Raw genomic sequence first — 18,131 nt, forward strand, 5'->3', positions numbered from 1 at the left:
TGCTGTTGTACAGCTCCAGAGCCCAGGGTGGTGTTGTGTTTTTAAAATGATGGAGAAATCGGGAAAGACGGATGTTGTGTGATACGTGAAGGTTATATAAAATGTAAATTTCATTGCCTGCAAATGAAGCGTTATTGGCTCACAGCCACACTAATTCATTTGCAGGGGGCAGAGAATGCATACCCTGCAAAGCCTAATTATTTAGTATTATTTCCTTACAGGAAAAAGGTTGTTCACCTCTGCCGCAGTTATACTGCTTAGTTTTTAATTACGTTTTTTATTTTCATTCCAGTATAGTTAACACGTAATATAGTGTCATATTAGTTTCAGGTGTGCAGCCGGCTGATTGGACAGTTCCGCACATTCGTCCGTGCTTGTCAAGATGAGTGCGCTTTTCAAGCCTTCATCCCCTTCGCCAGTGTCACCACCCCCATCCCACCTCCACTCTGCTAACCATCAGTTTGTTCTCTGCAGTTTTTTTCTTTTTAATCCTGAAGTTTCTCATCTCTGATGGCAAAAACAAACAAACAAAAAACAGCCCTATTTTATAGTCTAGGAAATAAGATACCCAATAAGCTGCTTCTTTCTTTTGGTGTCTCTGACATACGGGTCACTTGACAGATGAAAGAACAGCTTCTACAGGTCCCAGATATGTCTCTATGACATCACTGGTTTGGGTCTATGTGATTTCCATTTGAACTCAGGTTCTCATTAATCCTACATCTTGCTTGCTATTGTTGGCGACAGCATGAACAGTGTTTTGGTCTGATTTCCAGTGACATATGGTCTCCAGTGATATGTAGCTTCTAATATCGAACATGATCTCTTCACACATTACCTTCATCTCCTTCCTTTTACTTTGCCTTTCCTCACCTGTTACTTTAACGTTTCTTTCCCCAAGTAAAACCCTGTTCGTTAAATCTAATAGTTACGGAATATGTTGCTTATATAGAAATCAATAAGAAAAAGAAATAGGAATCAAAATTCTGTTGCAAAAGCTTTTTCTTCTATGTGTTTAACAACTCTGTCTGTTACCCCACACCTCTCTTTGAAAAGTATTGTCTGTCTGGCTTATTCTGATTTGCTCTGAAAATCATTTTGTGTTGCAATTCTTTTGTCTGTAATCTTGATTCATAGCCTTTCATATGAATTCTTTTATTGCTCTATTTTCATAATAGCTCTCAGGCAACCAATCATCATGTGTGATACTGTGTTTCATTATGATTCAGTGGCATCCAGATGTCTGTATCTCATGTTGTTGCCTTTTAGACAGATTAAAAAAAAAGTTGCTATAAAATAATTGCATTCATTTGTGTGGTAGATTTTAAATTATTGTTTCATATATCAGTCACACTTTGACTTGAATACAGAAATACTTGTTACCCCTTTGGATAAACCTGAATGAATATCTTAAAAGTTGTGGTTTTGAATTGATTTAAAAGGAGATGATAAACAGGATTTTTAAAACACATTCTACATACACAGACACATATTATATAAAAACAAGATTCCTCTCATCATTTGTCAGTTTTATAAGTAATAGAAGCACAAAGTAAACAGGTTAATATCTGAGCTGTTTGTGCGTATGTTTACAGTCTCTAAGTAAATGCATTTAGGTACATATTTTCTTTTTTATTCTCAGCAGTACCCACATTAAATAGTGGACTGTATGTATGGTGACAAGACCGTGTTAATGCAAAGATCAGGCTCTTATAAGAGGGTTTGCATCACAATTACCCAGTGAGCCTTTTGAAAACGTGTATGGTTGGGCTTCATCCTGGATCTGCTGAATCAAAATTTTCATTGAAGGAGCCACACATGTGTCAGAAAATTCCTCTGGGTAGTCCTAATTCTCACATTTGATTGAGAACTATCGAGCCAGAAATATTTTTAGGTAATAGACAAAAAAGGTAGCCTCGTAAAAATATCACTGAATTTGCTAATAAGGACTTGTTTAGAGCACTGTCATGTGCCCCTGAATTTTCATATGAAACTTCAGAAAAAATTAAAACTGCATTTTCCTGTAGCAATTCTAAGAATGTTTTTTTTTTTTCCTGTGGTAGAATACCAATATACCTAATTGTTCCTTCCCCTCACCCCCTACTTTGGCCATCGGGATTCTCTGTGGCCAAGTGTCCTGGCTATCTGTGGTCTAGTTGTTTTCTAATCCAACAAGAATTTATTGTGCCCCTTCTATGTACTGAATTCATAATAGGCACTGGGAATGCTAGTAATTAACAAAACAGTCTGGAGCTTACAGTCGATTGGATGAGACCGATGTGAGGCCAGTAAATAGTTCAGTGAGTTCTCCTTTATCTAGATATTGTAAACCTATATTGAGAATTGATCTATTTTTTTTTCTCGGTATTACCCAGAGATGAACCATGGAATCTTTTCATGTAATATATGTCTGCAAATAGACATGAATATTTGTATATTTTGTACGTACATGGGTTTATGTGTGTATGTGTATTATGTTTTGTCTAAGTGTGTGTAGATGTATATATATGTATATATATTCTGTACATCATATATACATATATGTGTATGTATATACTTTCAGTGTGTGTTTATATGTGCATCTCCTAATTTATATTTATATGACTACATTGTTGTTTTTTTTTAGTATCACACCTTTTGGGATGGGTTGGAATGTATGCATACCTTCCTGTATGTAACACTCATGTGCCCACCTACATAATAGATGAAGTTGGATTATAATTCGCAACATTACGTTTTTGCCCCTTTTCATAATACTTTTCCTGTGACATAACCATTAAGCAAAAACGAGAGTTATATGTATCATGTGTTATATTTCATACCATGTCTTTACTTTTTTACGCCATTATTTTTGTCTTATTGAACGTAAGTGATATTTGGGGACAGCTTTTCAGTGGTGAGATTGAGATCGAAAGTCATTAAACTCTGAGGCTCTGTATCCCTTGAAGAAAGAGCGTTTTATTGTCACAAACAACTTCAGCATGTTGTGTGCAGCATTCTTTTTTTTTTTTTCCCCCACAGATGGTGCGTTTCTAGGACAGCATTTAATTGCCCTTACAACTTTTTAAAGCTACCAAATGGTTTAACTTGGGTCACTGTTTTTGAGGAACGTGTTAGCATGTTAATCCTCTAGGAACGTTACAGAATAGAGATTCTGGAATATAACTCTCCACCATCAAATACAGAGACACAGTGTGCACTGGTAGAGGAATTGTGGAGAAAGAAACAACGCGTGCTTCGTCGAGAACTGGCTGTGTTTTCAGACGGCACAAATTCAACGTACCACCTATCCTGTGTGGCTGGCTCCCTTTGGAGCATCTATAAAAGCTCAGGACTGGAATGGAGTCCCTGAAATCAATAAAGATGACCTTTTAAATAATAAATTCAGTGGAAAGTTGTATTTTTCTTTCTTTTTAGTGTGCACCCCTGGATAGTGCAGCTAAATTACATGGTTGAAGAAAATTATATTGATATCCCTGTTGGAAAGATTTTTCAGTCTTATCAGTTGTCTTTCAAATAATATTCAAAAGACTTGCATTTGCCAGCGGAATGGATTAAGTTAGCTGAAAAGCACTTACCATTGTCTGTGAGCCAGAAAAGCAGCAAGGATTCTGATTGGCATTATTATTTATTATTTGTGAATGCTGATGGTGCATTTTCGTGGCGGAGTCCTTTCTATGCGTCCTGACATTCATAAATGAAAAGGCTCTGCTTAGCTGACTATTTAATTGGTAATTTAATTTTCCTAATAACTTTCTTTACAGGACCTGGATTTTGAAGCCAAAACAAGTTACACACTCCGGATAGAAGCCGCAAACAAAGATGCCGACCCTCGCTTTCTGAGCTTGGGTCCATTCAGCGACACGACCACAGTGAAAATAATCGTGGAAGATGTGGATGAGCCCCCTGTGTTTTCCTCACCCTTGTACCCCATGGAGGTATCGGAGGCTACCCAAGTTGGGAATATCATTGGCACCGTCGCGGCTCATGACCCAGATTCTTCCAACAGCCCTGTGAGGTAAAAGCTTATCGCTCTCCTTTTATGCAATTGTACAAGAGTGTGCTTTGCTCACAGTTCATGTCTCTACGTTACGATGCTTTTGGTTCATGGCAAATGAAGACCAGTTTTGTATATATATTGAGCCATAGAGGCAGAAGGAACCAGGATCAGAGCGGTGCAACATTTTACTAATTTAAAAATGTTTCACCTGATTATCCGGGGCCATTATTATGTAGCAATAATTTTTAGGCATCCATTATCATCCACAAGCCATAGCTGATGTTCCTATTCAACCAATTATCCTGAGCTCTTTCAAAGCAAACCGTGTTCAAAGATGAAGTGATGCGTGTCCTAGTTATGGGATATATGCATATATTAGAAAACTAATTTTATAAAAAATTTAAATTAGGGATTGACTTTCAATAGATCATTTTCTCATATTGGCCTGTTTGGTTAGCATGTATTTGTTTATTATTTCCACTTATAAAAAGTATAACTGTATCTGTATCTAAGGACTGTTTTAAAGTGTTTTATCAATAGTCCTGTATCGAGACTAGACACACGGTTCTAAGCAACTAATCTCTTCGCAACTAACAAAATGATGATAGGTAAGCAAGTCAAAATACCATGATATCCAATTTCACACTTTTTTACATAAAACTTACAACCTATGATCTACATGTATGGTTTTGTGTATGCATGTGTTAGCATGTGTGTGCATACGATACATTATGTCTTTTTAGATAAATGTTATAAAGACGATATATTTGAAATTTCTTTGTATTGCATGTCTTAATTTGGGTTCACTAGTAAAGTTTTTCAGTGTGACCTTTTGGATTTGACTACAAAAACATAAAGGTATAAAGTACAAAAATCACTCAGTATTTTATATATATTCAACTAATAAGCTAACCACATTTAGATTTAACTGCTATCTGGCAATGGTGAGAGCTTTGAGCTAACTTCTGAGCTAAGTCTGGACATTGTAAACTGTCATGAAAAATATCCATAATTTAGATGATTATTGTTAAGAAAATCTTATAATCTTTTACCTCCCTAAAATAATAAGCTAAAATAATAAGCTTAGTTAGGGATACAGATATGGTAACACACACACACACCCCCCACTCTCCTTTCCTTCTCTCTTGTCTGACATTAACATCATAGTCTAGTGAAGAATTTATTTAAAATAATTGTTCAAAAATGAAGTCAGACTTGGCATCCCCCTATCTATACAATAAAGTCAGGCTATAGGGACAGCTATATTATTTTGAACACAGCGATCACAAACCATCCCTAGGAATATAATCTTCCGTGCAATAGAATATTCGGAAGTCGCAAATGTAGCAGGTAGAACACGCCTTCCCCTTCTGCCTAAAACAGTCCATCCTTCGTTGTCAGAACAGTTTCCTAACTTAAGCTCAGCTGCATCCACCAAATCCCGTTGACTTGCACACACTTGAACTTGGGTTTGCTATAGCATCACATTTCCTACTGACACATGTAAGTCTCCTTCCCTTAGGAACAGTCAGACACAGCATGATTGTAGGCACAGATCAGCTACTCAGAACAGTCAGACTTCTGCTTAAACCATTCAATGGGAAGAAAGAGAATGCTTTCATGACGTTAGGGGTGTAAAAGAAGAGACACATATATATCATGATTCGGGACTTGAGAGGAGTCAAGGCAAATTGATAGATTGCATTGCGTTTTTTAATTTTTATTTTTTTTTCAACATTTTTTAATTTATTTTTGGGACAGAGAGAGACAGAGCATGAACGGGGGAGGGGCAGAGAGAGAGGGAGACACAGAATCGGAAACAAGCTCCAGGCTCTGGGCCATCAGCCCAGAGCCCGACGCGGGGCTCGAACTCACGGACCGCGAGATCGTGACCTGGCTGAAGTCGGACGTTTAACCGACTGCGCCACCCAGGCGCCCCTGCATTGCGTTTTTATCTTGTTTCTTTCTTATTTTTCCTTTACTCGTTTGCTTGTATGTCATCCTGTTAAAGCCTCGCCACATAAGTATTTTACTTTTTATAGTACTTTATTTGAAAAAAAAATGCAGTATTATAATTTGGGGAGGAATGAAGGGTAGGACTAGGAGGGTAGTGACCTGAGGTAGAGATGAAGTGACCTCCAGGTCTACTCCCTGAAGCACAGAGAGAGAAAGGGTCAGAAGGTGAACTCTGTTGGTTTTGAAGGTACAGATCTTTGTGGCTTTCGTCAATGAAAGAGGCTGGCCAGGAATTTATTTTTACCTCATTTTCTTTTTCTTAAGACTAATGAAGGTGGCCTGAAAGTTCAGCTTAGTGCTATCTTATATCAGTTTTTGAACACCTAAGTCTCACAACTAGAGAGGACCGCCTTTGTTCAAAGTGGACTAAAATGTTGTTGCGTGTATTTTTTTTTTTTTGCTTTTGTAGAATTAATGTCGTTACCTAATATTTTTCAGAAAATTTTAACGTTTATTTTTGAGAGACAGAGTGTGAGCAGGGGAGGGGCAGAGAAAGAGGGAGACACAGAATCTGAAGCAGGATCCAGGCTCTGAGCTGTCAGCACAGAGCCTGACGCGGGTCCTGGATTCATGAACCGGAAGATCGTGACCTGAGCCAAAGTCAGATGCTAAACTGACTGGACCACGCAGGTGCCCCTGACTTAATATTTACCACTAGTATCTTTGAAGCATTTTTTACACTATTTTTTATAAGGTCAGTTCACATCCATAGCTGATTTAGGTGATTTTTTTTTCTGGATCTGTCTTTCATATTCATTTGTGATATCCACCTTTGAAAGGCCAGGCTCCTCCTATCAGATTCTACTTTGATGAATAGGTGTGCACTGATGTGCATTCTCTAGAAGACTAGTTCTCTTCTCAGCACTGATATTTGCTGAGTTACCTAGGGGATGCACTTAGTCTCCTAAGTTTCCATATACCCAGTAAAAAGGAAAAGTAAACCCTATCCCTGCCTTCTCCCAAGTTCTTTGAAGATTAATAAAGGGAAAGTAGCCAATGATTTCAAACTGAGAATCATGACTTAAGCATTAGAAAGCATTATCATGATACATTGCTGTTATTACAGTTTGTTGTGTTTCCCTGCCATCTTTATTTCAAGGTCAATAAGCCAATGAAAGGAGACATACTTTACAGGCAACTGTATTGGCAGTCTGTAGTGAAGTTTATTTGGTATTCACGTAGGTTCCAGTACACAGACAACGTTACATAGTTTAATGTACATGGACACGTGTTTGCTTTGGGCGCTCAGGTACCTATCCAAATGTAAGCCCTCCTTCAACAAATGCCACTCGTTGGGTAGATGTCACAGTCTTCTGAGATCTTAGGAAAAGTGAATTTCCAGATTGAGTTAGAACCCGAAGCGTCTTGGAGTTGTGAACCTTGTGCTCACACCTTTAGAAATGGTGTGGTTCTTAGAGGAGTGGAAAAGTAGTTATTTGTTTTATTGTAACTGCTTGAAATGAGGCCGATAGTGTTTGAATCATAAAACAGGATGGGAAACTGGATACTTCGCATTTAAATTTATTGACAGTTTTGTAGCCTAATACTAACATCTAGCATAGGCTACTTATATTTGGGATATTTACCCATATGTGGGGTATGAGACTAGAATTCTAGAAGGAAACACATTCACTTTCCCCCAGAAAGGCAGAATTGAGAGCCTCGTCTCATATGATCTCTTCCTTGCTCAGCACTTTTTATTTTTACCTACCTCTGGCACCAGCCAAAGCGATGAGTAACTCTTCTCTGTGCATATGCCCTTTCTTTAAAAGAGGGCTCGGCATCTACATCACGATAAAGCATTTTGACCATCTAGAAGTATAGTAGCAATAGGTGGAAAGATTAAATGAACTCTAAGCACGGTACTTAGCCAGAATATAACACCATCGTGAAATGTCCTATCTTCCTTGTAGCTTGCCTACCATTCAGATAGGGCACCTCCCCCTCATGTCATGTATACATTGTTTTCCTCTTCCCATATAGAAACTAGAAGCCCAAAATGCAAATTAGGTGATAGTTAAGATTACTTAGCCAGAAAAAAAAAAAGAAGGAAGAAGAAGAAGAGGCTTTTTTGAAAGCGAAAGTAGGTCATTGAGGTCCAGCATATACCTGGCTCTTTATGTTTTATGTAGTTGCTTACTTTTTCATGTAAATTTTGTCCCAGAATGCCAAATATCAGGGTTTCTCTGTTGAATTTGGAAGGACAGGTCACGTTCTGATTTTGATCATCTTTCTGAATGTTAGAAACTTCGCTTCTGTGTGTCTCATCAACGAGACGGGAGACACTATGAGAGCAGCCTAGAGCCTAGAACACTCTTCACCCTTCATGTCGGCACTTGGAGACCAAAGCACTGCATCAGCATACATTTATTGAGAACCTGCTTTGTGCACAGTGCTGGGGAGAATACTGACAGGAAAAACAAAGATGAATAAAACATTTCCTCTGACCTCCAGGAACTTCCAATCCGGTTGAAGAAATAAGATCCCATAAACGTTAAACAAAATGAGGGGGGAAGGTGTCAGAGCAAATCATGAGATAAATTGTAGTCACTCCGAGCTCACTGGGCAGGAGACTTCGTTTGAAGGAGTGATCGTGTAAGCAAGGCCTTGAGGGAGGGCAGAATTTGGACAGACCACGAAAACGTTATGCAAAGTCTGTTTATGTTTTATTTAGTTACATCTTAAGAGTCCAGTGCTGTTTTATGAAATCAGCAGAAATACTTCTCTAGGCAGCACAAACAGCCCGAAGTCCCTATGCTAAAAATAGCCAATGGATTGAAACATGATATCATCGCAAATAAGATTAGATGTGAAGGGGGGGGGTCATAAAAATTAATGGGGATTGTTTTCAGCATTTCTAACAAGTTAAATACAGAACTACATTTGGACTTATGTTCAAGGATTCTAAGGTAATATTAGTTACCTACAGGCACTTTTGGCATTCCTGGTATTTTATGTTCTCAGATAAAAGGTGATAAAATAGTATCAGATATTACATTATGTAGTGTGACTAGTATGAACACATTTGGGATGTTTGAATAATTCAGTGTGTAGGTTTTTTTTTAAGTAGCCTGTATACATGCATATATTTGTACATATTATTTTAATCTAAATTATTTGGTAGTATCTTATTTTGTAAGAAACTTAGCCAGTAACATAGAGGAAAAATAGTGGTTCATGTGCAAAGTAGCAGAAATCTATTCCATCGGGAAAATATGAGCTTTAATCAGTTTCAAAATGCTGCCCAATTGAATATAACGATCACTAAAAATGAAAAAAAAAGTTAACATATGGTGAAGATAAAAAAAAGTGTTATTATACTAGTGTATTTAATATCCAGAGATAATTTTCAAAATGTAAGTAGAAATTCCTAATATATGTGATCAATTTTTCCATCTTTTATCATATTGCCCTAGAATTAGAACTCTGCTTGGAGTTCTGAGTTAGCTTTTGAAGACTGCAGGTAATGAATTTATTGAAGATTACATTTCTCTTGATTTGTCCCTTATATTATTTTCCACATTTAAAATGCTTATTTAAAAGTGTGATGAATAGAAGAATACTAAATCCATAATGTGTTTCAGTGTGAGTCTTAGGGAACTATCCATGAGGAAGAAAGATTAAGGAGCTATACTTACACTGAACTGTACTCTTAGCATTGTTTAGTTGCAATAATAGAAATTGGCCATAGATAACTGGAAAAAAAAGGGATTTATTGAAATAATTGGCGATAGCTCACAGAATTAAAGAAAACATTGAATAGCCAGTACTCTGAAAACAGAAGATAAGGTTTTTCTAGAAATATGACCAGCAAGAATGAGCAGATAGTCTTTTGAGGATGGGGCAGTGGGGTGAACCCGTGCCAACCCTGTTCTTTTCTCGTGACCCTCTGTTTAAGGTTCACGTTTCTTGGAAAGTTTTTTGGCCTGTCTTAGGACGTGTGTCCCGTCTCTTACCCAGGAAGTTCTGGGCATCTTGATTGTGAGTACCATCAAGATTGCATGAGATTGGGAAGGTTTAAATCTCCTAAGGAGAATCAAGTTGCCGTTATCAGCAGGGGGTGAGAGTACAAAGAGTAGCATCTCTAAGTGCTGAACTCAGTAGTTTATTTTGAAGAAATTTCTCATTGAAGTCCTGTAAGGCAAGCATTATCATTCCTGTGTTATAATACATCTGCCTCCCGGTCACACAGTTAGAAAATGTGGTTCCAGGATTTTAGCAAGGTCTGTATCAGAAGCTGCCCACTCCTTACAGCAGTACACACACGTACACGCGCACACACACACACACACAGGCACGCATAGGCACCCACCCACACATGCATTTCTTAAGATCTCAACTCGAATGACTCAGCTGTTTCTGTGTTCAGAATTGTTCGTGTATATTTATCACATTATCTTCTGCCATTTGGGGAGTAGCGGTGATACATTTGTGTTAATCTAGCTCACTCACTCACACGTCCTTTTTGTGAGTGTTCACATGCATCTCAGTAGCTGGGCGGTAAGAATGCTACGGGAGAAGAACATTTCGATTGATCTCCATAGCTTCTCAAACAGCAGCCGTGGTCATAACAGGCGCTTATTAAGGAATTCTTTTCATTGCAGATGTACAGAGCGCCGAGCATATACAGATGATGAGATGAGTTCCCAACCCTCTTGTTATCTAGCTGGAAAGAGGTGGTACACAAAATCTTACTTAAAAAAGCAAATGTTAAATCTGGAAATGATAAACCATCTTGTAAAACTGTCTCATGTTGCAGCGAAAGAAAGAGAACAGTATAAATAGTGATTCGAGAGCCCAAATGAGTACAGGAGGACAGTGGCAGGGCCGGGGCCATAAATTGTGTCCTTTATTTCCTTGTGTGTGATTTGTGGTGGGGAGCACCAAGTTCACAGATCCTAACTACTGCAGGGTTTCTTAAAAAAGCATAACTTGTAAATTGTTTTTGCTTTGGTTTTTGCTTTTAGTTTAAAATATTTGTTTTGAAAAAAGTTGTGAGATCTAGAGAACAGAGAGATCCAAATATGTGTCCTCCAACTGTTCCCTACATTAAACATTAAGGGATTTTAGTGACAGCCTGTATTCTTTATACAAACCAAGAAAGGCCCATTATGGATTATATGCGTGTGTTATATTTTTAAAACAGAATGGCTTTAATGAACTAAACTTCAGAGATGTCGCTTTGACTATGAATTGTTCTTTTTTTTTTTTTCTTGGCAATATACTATAGGAACAGCCTTGATTTCCCAGTACCGAGTGCCCTAATTTTTTGTTTGATCCTAGGGAAATTAGAGTTACAAAAATATGCAGTGACTCTCTGTGATAATGTAGGATAATTGCTAAGATCAGATCAGACACTTACAAAATTTTGGAGATCTCTATTTCAACTCACTTATTAATAAATTTGGGCTGAGGGATTAAATTACTGGTAGTCCCTCCAGGCAGTCAGATCAAGCTTGGCGCTAATATCCCAGGGTGTCCTGACTTCGAATCCTGGGGTCCCACAGTCACATCACATCATACTACGTTATTTTTTCTAAAGACTTTTCCAAAATTATTACTGGCATGATTTAATAGAAACTTGATGCTGGGGGCGGGGCATGGGTCGAAATGAAGAACACTCTTGGGTTGGCAAAAATTCATGACACGTTAGCTTTTAGGTTTAAATCTTGCTGCTTTCTGATGTTGTTCTTGGGCTTTCTTTCTGAAACCGGTACCCATTTTCTTCAAAATGATGTATGGCAGGACCCTGTCCCATGAGCCTTCCTTTTCCTCCCAAATAAATCAACCACATTTTCTGATTTGCTCTTCTCCACAAGCAAAGCCCCAAACCTCTGAGGCCTGGGGGTCTCTGATTTGAGGCAGGAATGCAATTCTCCAGGATGGCAATTAAGTCCCATGCGTCCAAAGCCAGGAAAATGGAGATGAGTTAGAGCAGAAGTCAAGACAGCTCCTCTGTTCTTGCTCCACACCTGGCGCCTTAGAGAGGCCCTGACTGGGGGGGAGAAATTCTTTCTCTTTTATGTAATTGGAAAGGCTTGCTGCTTTAATGCTAGAGGACTGTCTTCAAGGAATCATAGGACTAAAATAATTGGAAAGGCGGAAACATGGAGTACAGGAGGACCAACATGAGGAAAGACATCAGAAATGGAGAGACACATGGCCTTTTAATTAATCCGTTAACATCAGTTTGACTGGCTTAGGGTTTTAGATAAGAGTGCATTGGGAAAAGGCGAAAAGAAGCTGAATTGTAGAGTTGTAAGTGACAGGGACTAAAAGCGCGTTTATGGGTAATGCGGTACATAATGGACAGGTGGCTCAGAGGACACGGTTCTGAATCTTGTCTCCATCAACAACCAACTGTGAGATGTTAGTATCTAATACTGAAATACCACCATAATAGTACCTGCTTGCCCTTGTTCGAAATTGTGCTTGGCTGGTCGCAACAAAGCTTAACACTAATGACTTACTAATGAGAAGTCTGGAGCTGTGCACCCAAGGACTGACAATTTGGCAGTATAATGTCATCAAGGGCCTTGGCTTCTCATGCCAAGCACTCATCACCTCCTATTTACAAGATGGTTTTTGGACCTCTTCCATTGTGTGCGTGTCCCAGGTGAGATGGAGGGGAAGGGGCGGACAGTAAATGCAAGCTGAATTATCAGCTCTTTCCTATCGTCTATAGGGGTTTTTCAGTCATGCTCGACTCAACTTTCTTCATCTCATTTGCTAAAATGTTAATATAAGGAGATTGACACCGCATCAGCATGGAAGACTAGTAATCCCAGTTGTTCAGCTGAACACATGGCTGCCTCTAACAAAAGCAAGGTTCTATTAATAAGAATGAAGGGTAAATGAATATTAGACATGTAAGTAGAAGTCTTTGTTACACATGACCCTTCACAGTTGAGGATTCAGAGAAAAACGTCAACTCTGCTTTAAATACTCAGCTCGTTCCGAAAACGGGAAAGTTACGAAGAACTGATAGTTTTGGGGAAAGGCCGCTGGATCTGCTTTAAATCTACTGAATTTGAGTTCAAGACATTGCAGGTGTATGGAGCAGTTCACAGCTCTCAAGAAAAGGACTGAGGCTGGACATTGAGATTTCAAGCTGCCTGCCTAATAAATGGATAGAGCACAAGCTTTAACTGCGGCAAATCATAGAAGTGATCTCTTTCATTGGTTCCTCCAACATGCATTGAAAGAGGCCAAGTTTTCTTAGGCTGTCACTTGCAGAGAGTAGAGGGATCATCGTGAGTCCAAACACCACTAACAGCATGAGGAGATGCACTGACATTCACTTCAGTTTGTGATTAGAGAAACAACCTATCCCCTTCCTTTCTGTTCAGCCTCTAATTGACTCGGGCCATCGAACATCTCAGGGCCTTGGCCCATGGGTCCAGACCTGTACAAGGTGCTCCTCTGAACTTCTTTAGGCTCTTCCTTTTCTTTTGGCTCAGTCAATCCTCCTGAGAGACATCTGGCACCTCTCACTTAAAAAATGCCCATGTAATCATTACTTCTCTTGATTGAGGGGCTGCTTTTCTTAGGTAACTTCATATCGTAGTGAATGTCTCCTATATAACATCTAGGTTTTTGTATGCCTGGAAGGGCTGGTTGAAAATAAGGAACCCCTTTAAAAAAATTAACGTTTATTTATTTTTGAGAGACAGAGACAGAGCATGAGCAGGGGAGGGGCAGAGAGAGAAGGAGGCACAGAATCCGAAGCAGCTCCAGGCTCCACGCTGTCAGCACAGAGCCTGATGCGGGGCTCGAACCCACAAACTGCGAGATCATCACCTGAGCCGAAGTCGGATGCTCAACCTACTGAGCCACCCAGGCGCCCCTGAAAATAAGGAACCCCTTTAATCCTCAGTGATCCCAAGTCCTTGTGATGAAGAAGTATGACCACCACCCGGAGTGTTCTGGACAACCCGTGTCCTCTGTGTCCTTGCCAAGACCTTCAATCTCAAGCCAACAGCTCGTTCTTTCCCCACATCTGCTCTGACTCCCTCTGCCTTAGCCTCGGAGAGCAATTTGTTAGTTTTCTCCTAATACGTTGATAAAGAGTAAAATAATGCAGAATCTAAGCTACAGTGTATGGCCATTGGAACTGCTTGTACTTGGAAGTTGCTGAGAAACTGGATGCAAGAGTAAGTGAGAAAAACAAGTCACTGACCAGTTCTAGATTTTTTGATTGAACATTCAAGTGACTGGTGGTGTCATTTACTCGGAGGAGAAAGGGTAGGGGAAGTAGGGGCTTGGGAGACTGTAGCAGTGACAACATCAGTTGGGACATGTTACATCTCCGTTCATATTGTCTATCCATGTGGTGACATTAATCAGGCAATTCAATATATACGTCTAGTGGGCCAAGAGGATTTTATGTGAATTTTGGAGTAATCAAAAATACACAAGTTATTTAAGTCATGGGACTGTATAAATTTGCAAAGGAAAAGAGTTTTATACAAAGAACATAAGAGGACCTGCAGGAGAGTTTTCAGATTTTAAGTAAAGGGCAGTCATGAAGAGGAAGGTGAAGCACAAACACACACACAAACACACACAGGCACACAATATCTTCTTTATCTATTCATCAGTCAATGGATCTTTGGACTCTTCCCATAATTTGGCTATTGTTGACAATGTTGCTGGAAACGTCGGGGTTCATGTGCCCCTTTGAATCAGTGATTTTGTATCCCTTGGGTAAATACCTAGTAGTGCAATTGCTGGACTGTAGCGTAGTTGTGCTTTTTAACTTTTTGAGGAACCTCCTTACTGTTTTCCAGTGTGGCCGCATCAGTTTGCATTTCCGTCAATAGTGTAAGTGGGTTCTGCTTTCTCCACATCTTGCCTGTTGTTTCCCGAGCTGTTAATTTTAGCTATTCTGACAGGTGTGAGGTGGTATCTCATGGTGGTTTTGATTTGTGTTTCCCTGATGACGAGTGATGTTGAGCATCTTTTCACGGGTCTGTTAGCAATCTGGATATCTGCTTTGGAAAAATGCCTACTCATGCCTCATGCCTATTTCAGTTTCTTGGTCTTCTTACCTCCAGTGATCTGTTTTTCTGCCTTGATTTAGTCCTAGATTCTCACGAACATACTTGTGACTTGTCAGCTCTCGTATATACGCTACTGTGGAAAATCTACCTCAAGGATCTTAATCTTTGTCCACTGCTTTCCACTTTAGAAATTCCACATCCTGAAAGAGATTTACAATCTATTGGTGCAATCAGAATCTTGTCAAATCAGTCTGTCTTCTCTTATTTCCTTAGTTCTTCCTTACCAACTTATAGTTCATGGGCCTTCCTTATTATCACTCTTACATACATGCCCCTGTTGTCCATACTCCCCCCACCCCGTCCATTGTCCGTGACCAGTTAAAATAACCCTATGCTCTTTATGTGCCTTTATGACAGCAGAGCAAGACAGACACATAGAATGACTGGTTTCATATTAAATTTATGAACATAAATCTCAAAGTATCAATCCACAATGCTTAGCTCTTCTGTTATACATTCCCTGGTCTCTGTGTGTGTATTTATATTTATTTATATTTCTGTCTCTTCTAAAAAAAATGACTACTCTTCTCAAAGTACCTTCACCCCTTTGCTCTCTCAGCTGATAATCTTGTTTCATATGCCATCAAGAAAATAGAAATCATCAGAAAATAAGTTTCTAACATTCTCAGTACCCAAACACCTACTATTGCTGGACAAAGACAATATTTGTTGGTTTGCAGTTAATTTTCTAATATTTTCTGATGCCTCCTCTTTCCTTGCTATTGTGTCTAGCATTTTGTGATACATCAGACTGGAAGTAGATGATTCTATTTAATAATAGTGTTGCAGAACTATGGAAACATAGAATACTTTCTTAAATTGGGTATGCCTTTATCTGTTGGTTTTGTCTGTTTTTAAATGAGATCCCTTTACTCAACTAGAACGACTGGGGGTTGGCATTTAAAGACAGTCATTAATGGGAGGTGGGTGAATTTTGTATACAGAACAAATAACAGCATAATGGATTAAGAAAGCAGGTAGAACATTTTTCATTCATATTTGGATAGCAGATATTTTGAGAAAATGCTCCTAGACACCAAAATATTCATGTAATTTTAGGGGTTCTACCTTGAAACTTCTCTATGGAATCCTGGTCAAGATCCTGAGGGATTTTTTTTAAGTTTGGGGGATTGAGATCTGGCTGGAGTTGTCAAGACAAAAGGTGTATGTGAATGGTCAGGATGTCTGCGTATATTTCATTTTAGAGGGACCTATAACCATGGCAGGGGCTACTAAGTCTATTGTAAGTGATTTGGGGGAACTAACATAATAATAAAATAAATTTGAAGCTTATAATATCAAATCTGCTGTGAAGAGAACTACACTAGGGTGTTTATTTTTTACTGACAGAAAATCAAAAAGGTTACTGACAAGAACTGATGAACCAAGTATAACTTTGGTGTAGTTTTAAGCTAAGCATGTATTTGTACTAATATGACAGATTGTGGTGTAAGCAGGATTTGATGAGTGGCCATGTAATTAATGAAATAAACTTAGCAAATTGTAATCAAACACAAATATTGAAGTGTTTTTCTTCTTTTTTAATGTTGCATTAGGTATTCAATTGACAGAAACACAGACTTGGAGAGGTATTTCAATATCGATGCCAACAGTGGAGTTATTACAACCGCCAAATCTTTGGATCGAGAGACAAATGCTGTTCATAATATCACAGTTCTTGCAATGGAGAGCCGTAAGTTGCAAGGTTTAGTATTCAGTTAGGATGGGGGACACTGAGAGTGGAGAGTGGGTTGTCACTGGGTTATCATTTCTACTTGAGTCATATTACGTGCTTATTCAAGTTAAGCAAAACTGTGAAAATCCTTAATTTCCAGCTGAGAAATAAATTTATATTCATTAACTTTATTTTTTAATGCTCAGAAAGTTAATGAAAAGAGAGGACTATAAAATAATGGGCCTGAGTTACCTTCAGAGGATTTCTTGTTGCTTTGTAGTCGTATTTCATAAGCTACATTTATGCTGATACAGAGTTGGGCCAGTTTCTTCCAGAAAGTAGTAGGTTGATCTCTAGCCAAGACACTCAGATTTGCATATTGATGTTGAACTCATTTGAGTCCCTGATAAGAAAGACATCGACATAATAATGCACACTTCTATGTTATGCATATTATATACATACATAGGTGTACATTATATGCGTGTAGTCCTACATACCTGAGCTCTAGCTTCAAAGAACATTGAAATTCATGGTTTATTGCTCATTCTTTCAATGATTTTCTTATCAAGGACTAAAAAAAATGCGTATACTGTACATATATATGATGTTTGGATCGAATTTCCTGTTGCTCTCTTTGAAGTCTACAGTGTTAAGTATCTAGATTTCTTTCAAAGTTTGGTCATTTTCTTACTAGGGTCATGCTTCAGAGAGGCAAACCCTTTTTATTGATCCTAATTATTTTTAATAGGAGTTTCTTGAGTTAAATGGCAATGGCATAACAGCTTTACTCTGAGTAAATGATAAGACATTTTCCTCTTTATTAGAGAATCCGTCTCAAGTTGGAAGAGGCTATGTGGCCATTACTATACTCGACATCAATGACAATGCCCCTGAATTTGCTATGGACTATGAAACCACCGTGTGTGAAAATGCCCAGCCAGGGCAGGTGAGAGCTTTCAGAACACCAGCCTCCTAGCTTGGGATTTCTTTTAAAATATGCAGCAGCAGTTGCCCTTGAAATTCTGTCAGCTTTAAGATAAAATATGGTCAGCATGTCTCAGCAAAACTAACACTTTGATGTGTAGCATAAACTAACATTGAAGGAACTCTAAAATTCTGGTTTAATTGGGATGATGAAATTTCTCAGGAAGAAAGATAAACATTGTAAAAGCCATGGTAAATGGTGGAGGGCTTTGACTCCTTTACGAAGTCTAGCATATTAAGCTTGATTGAGCTATTCCCCACTTTACACAGCAGGGCGTAAGTACCTTGAACTTCAAAGAATTAAGTGTAGTTTAATCTCGGTCTGGTTTGCTCTACTCATCCATTTTGTTCAGTGTTTTGTAATGTTTACGGGGATGGTGTCATCAGTTGG

The 18,131-nt window shown here is 38.7% G+C and overlaps 1 protein-coding gene across 4 annotated transcripts in view; it reads left to right on the forward strand.

Annotated features, from left to right (window-relative positions):
- CDH7 (cadherin 7) overlaps positions 1–18,131 on the forward strand; it is a 123,986-nt gene that overhangs the window by 82,624 nt on the left and 23,231 nt on the right. For all 4 annotated transcript variants that reach the window (XM_043559060.1, XM_043559057.1, XM_043559056.1 and 1 more), the window contains 3 exons: positions 3,765–4,018; positions 16,635–16,771; positions 17,581–17,702. In XM_043559060.1, the coding sequence (XP_043414995.1) occupies positions 3,765–4,018; positions 16,635–16,771; positions 17,581–17,702 (513 nt within the window). The remainder of the gene's footprint in view (positions 1–3,764; positions 4,019–16,634; positions 16,772–17,580; positions 17,703–18,131) is intronic.

The sequence above is a fragment of the Prionailurus bengalensis genome, chromosome D3 (assembly GCF_016509475.1).
Source record: "Prionailurus bengalensis isolate Pbe53 chromosome D3, Fcat_Pben_1.1_paternal_pri, whole genome shotgun sequence".
NCBI lineage: Eukaryota > Metazoa > Chordata > Mammalia > Carnivora > Felidae > Prionailurus > Prionailurus bengalensis.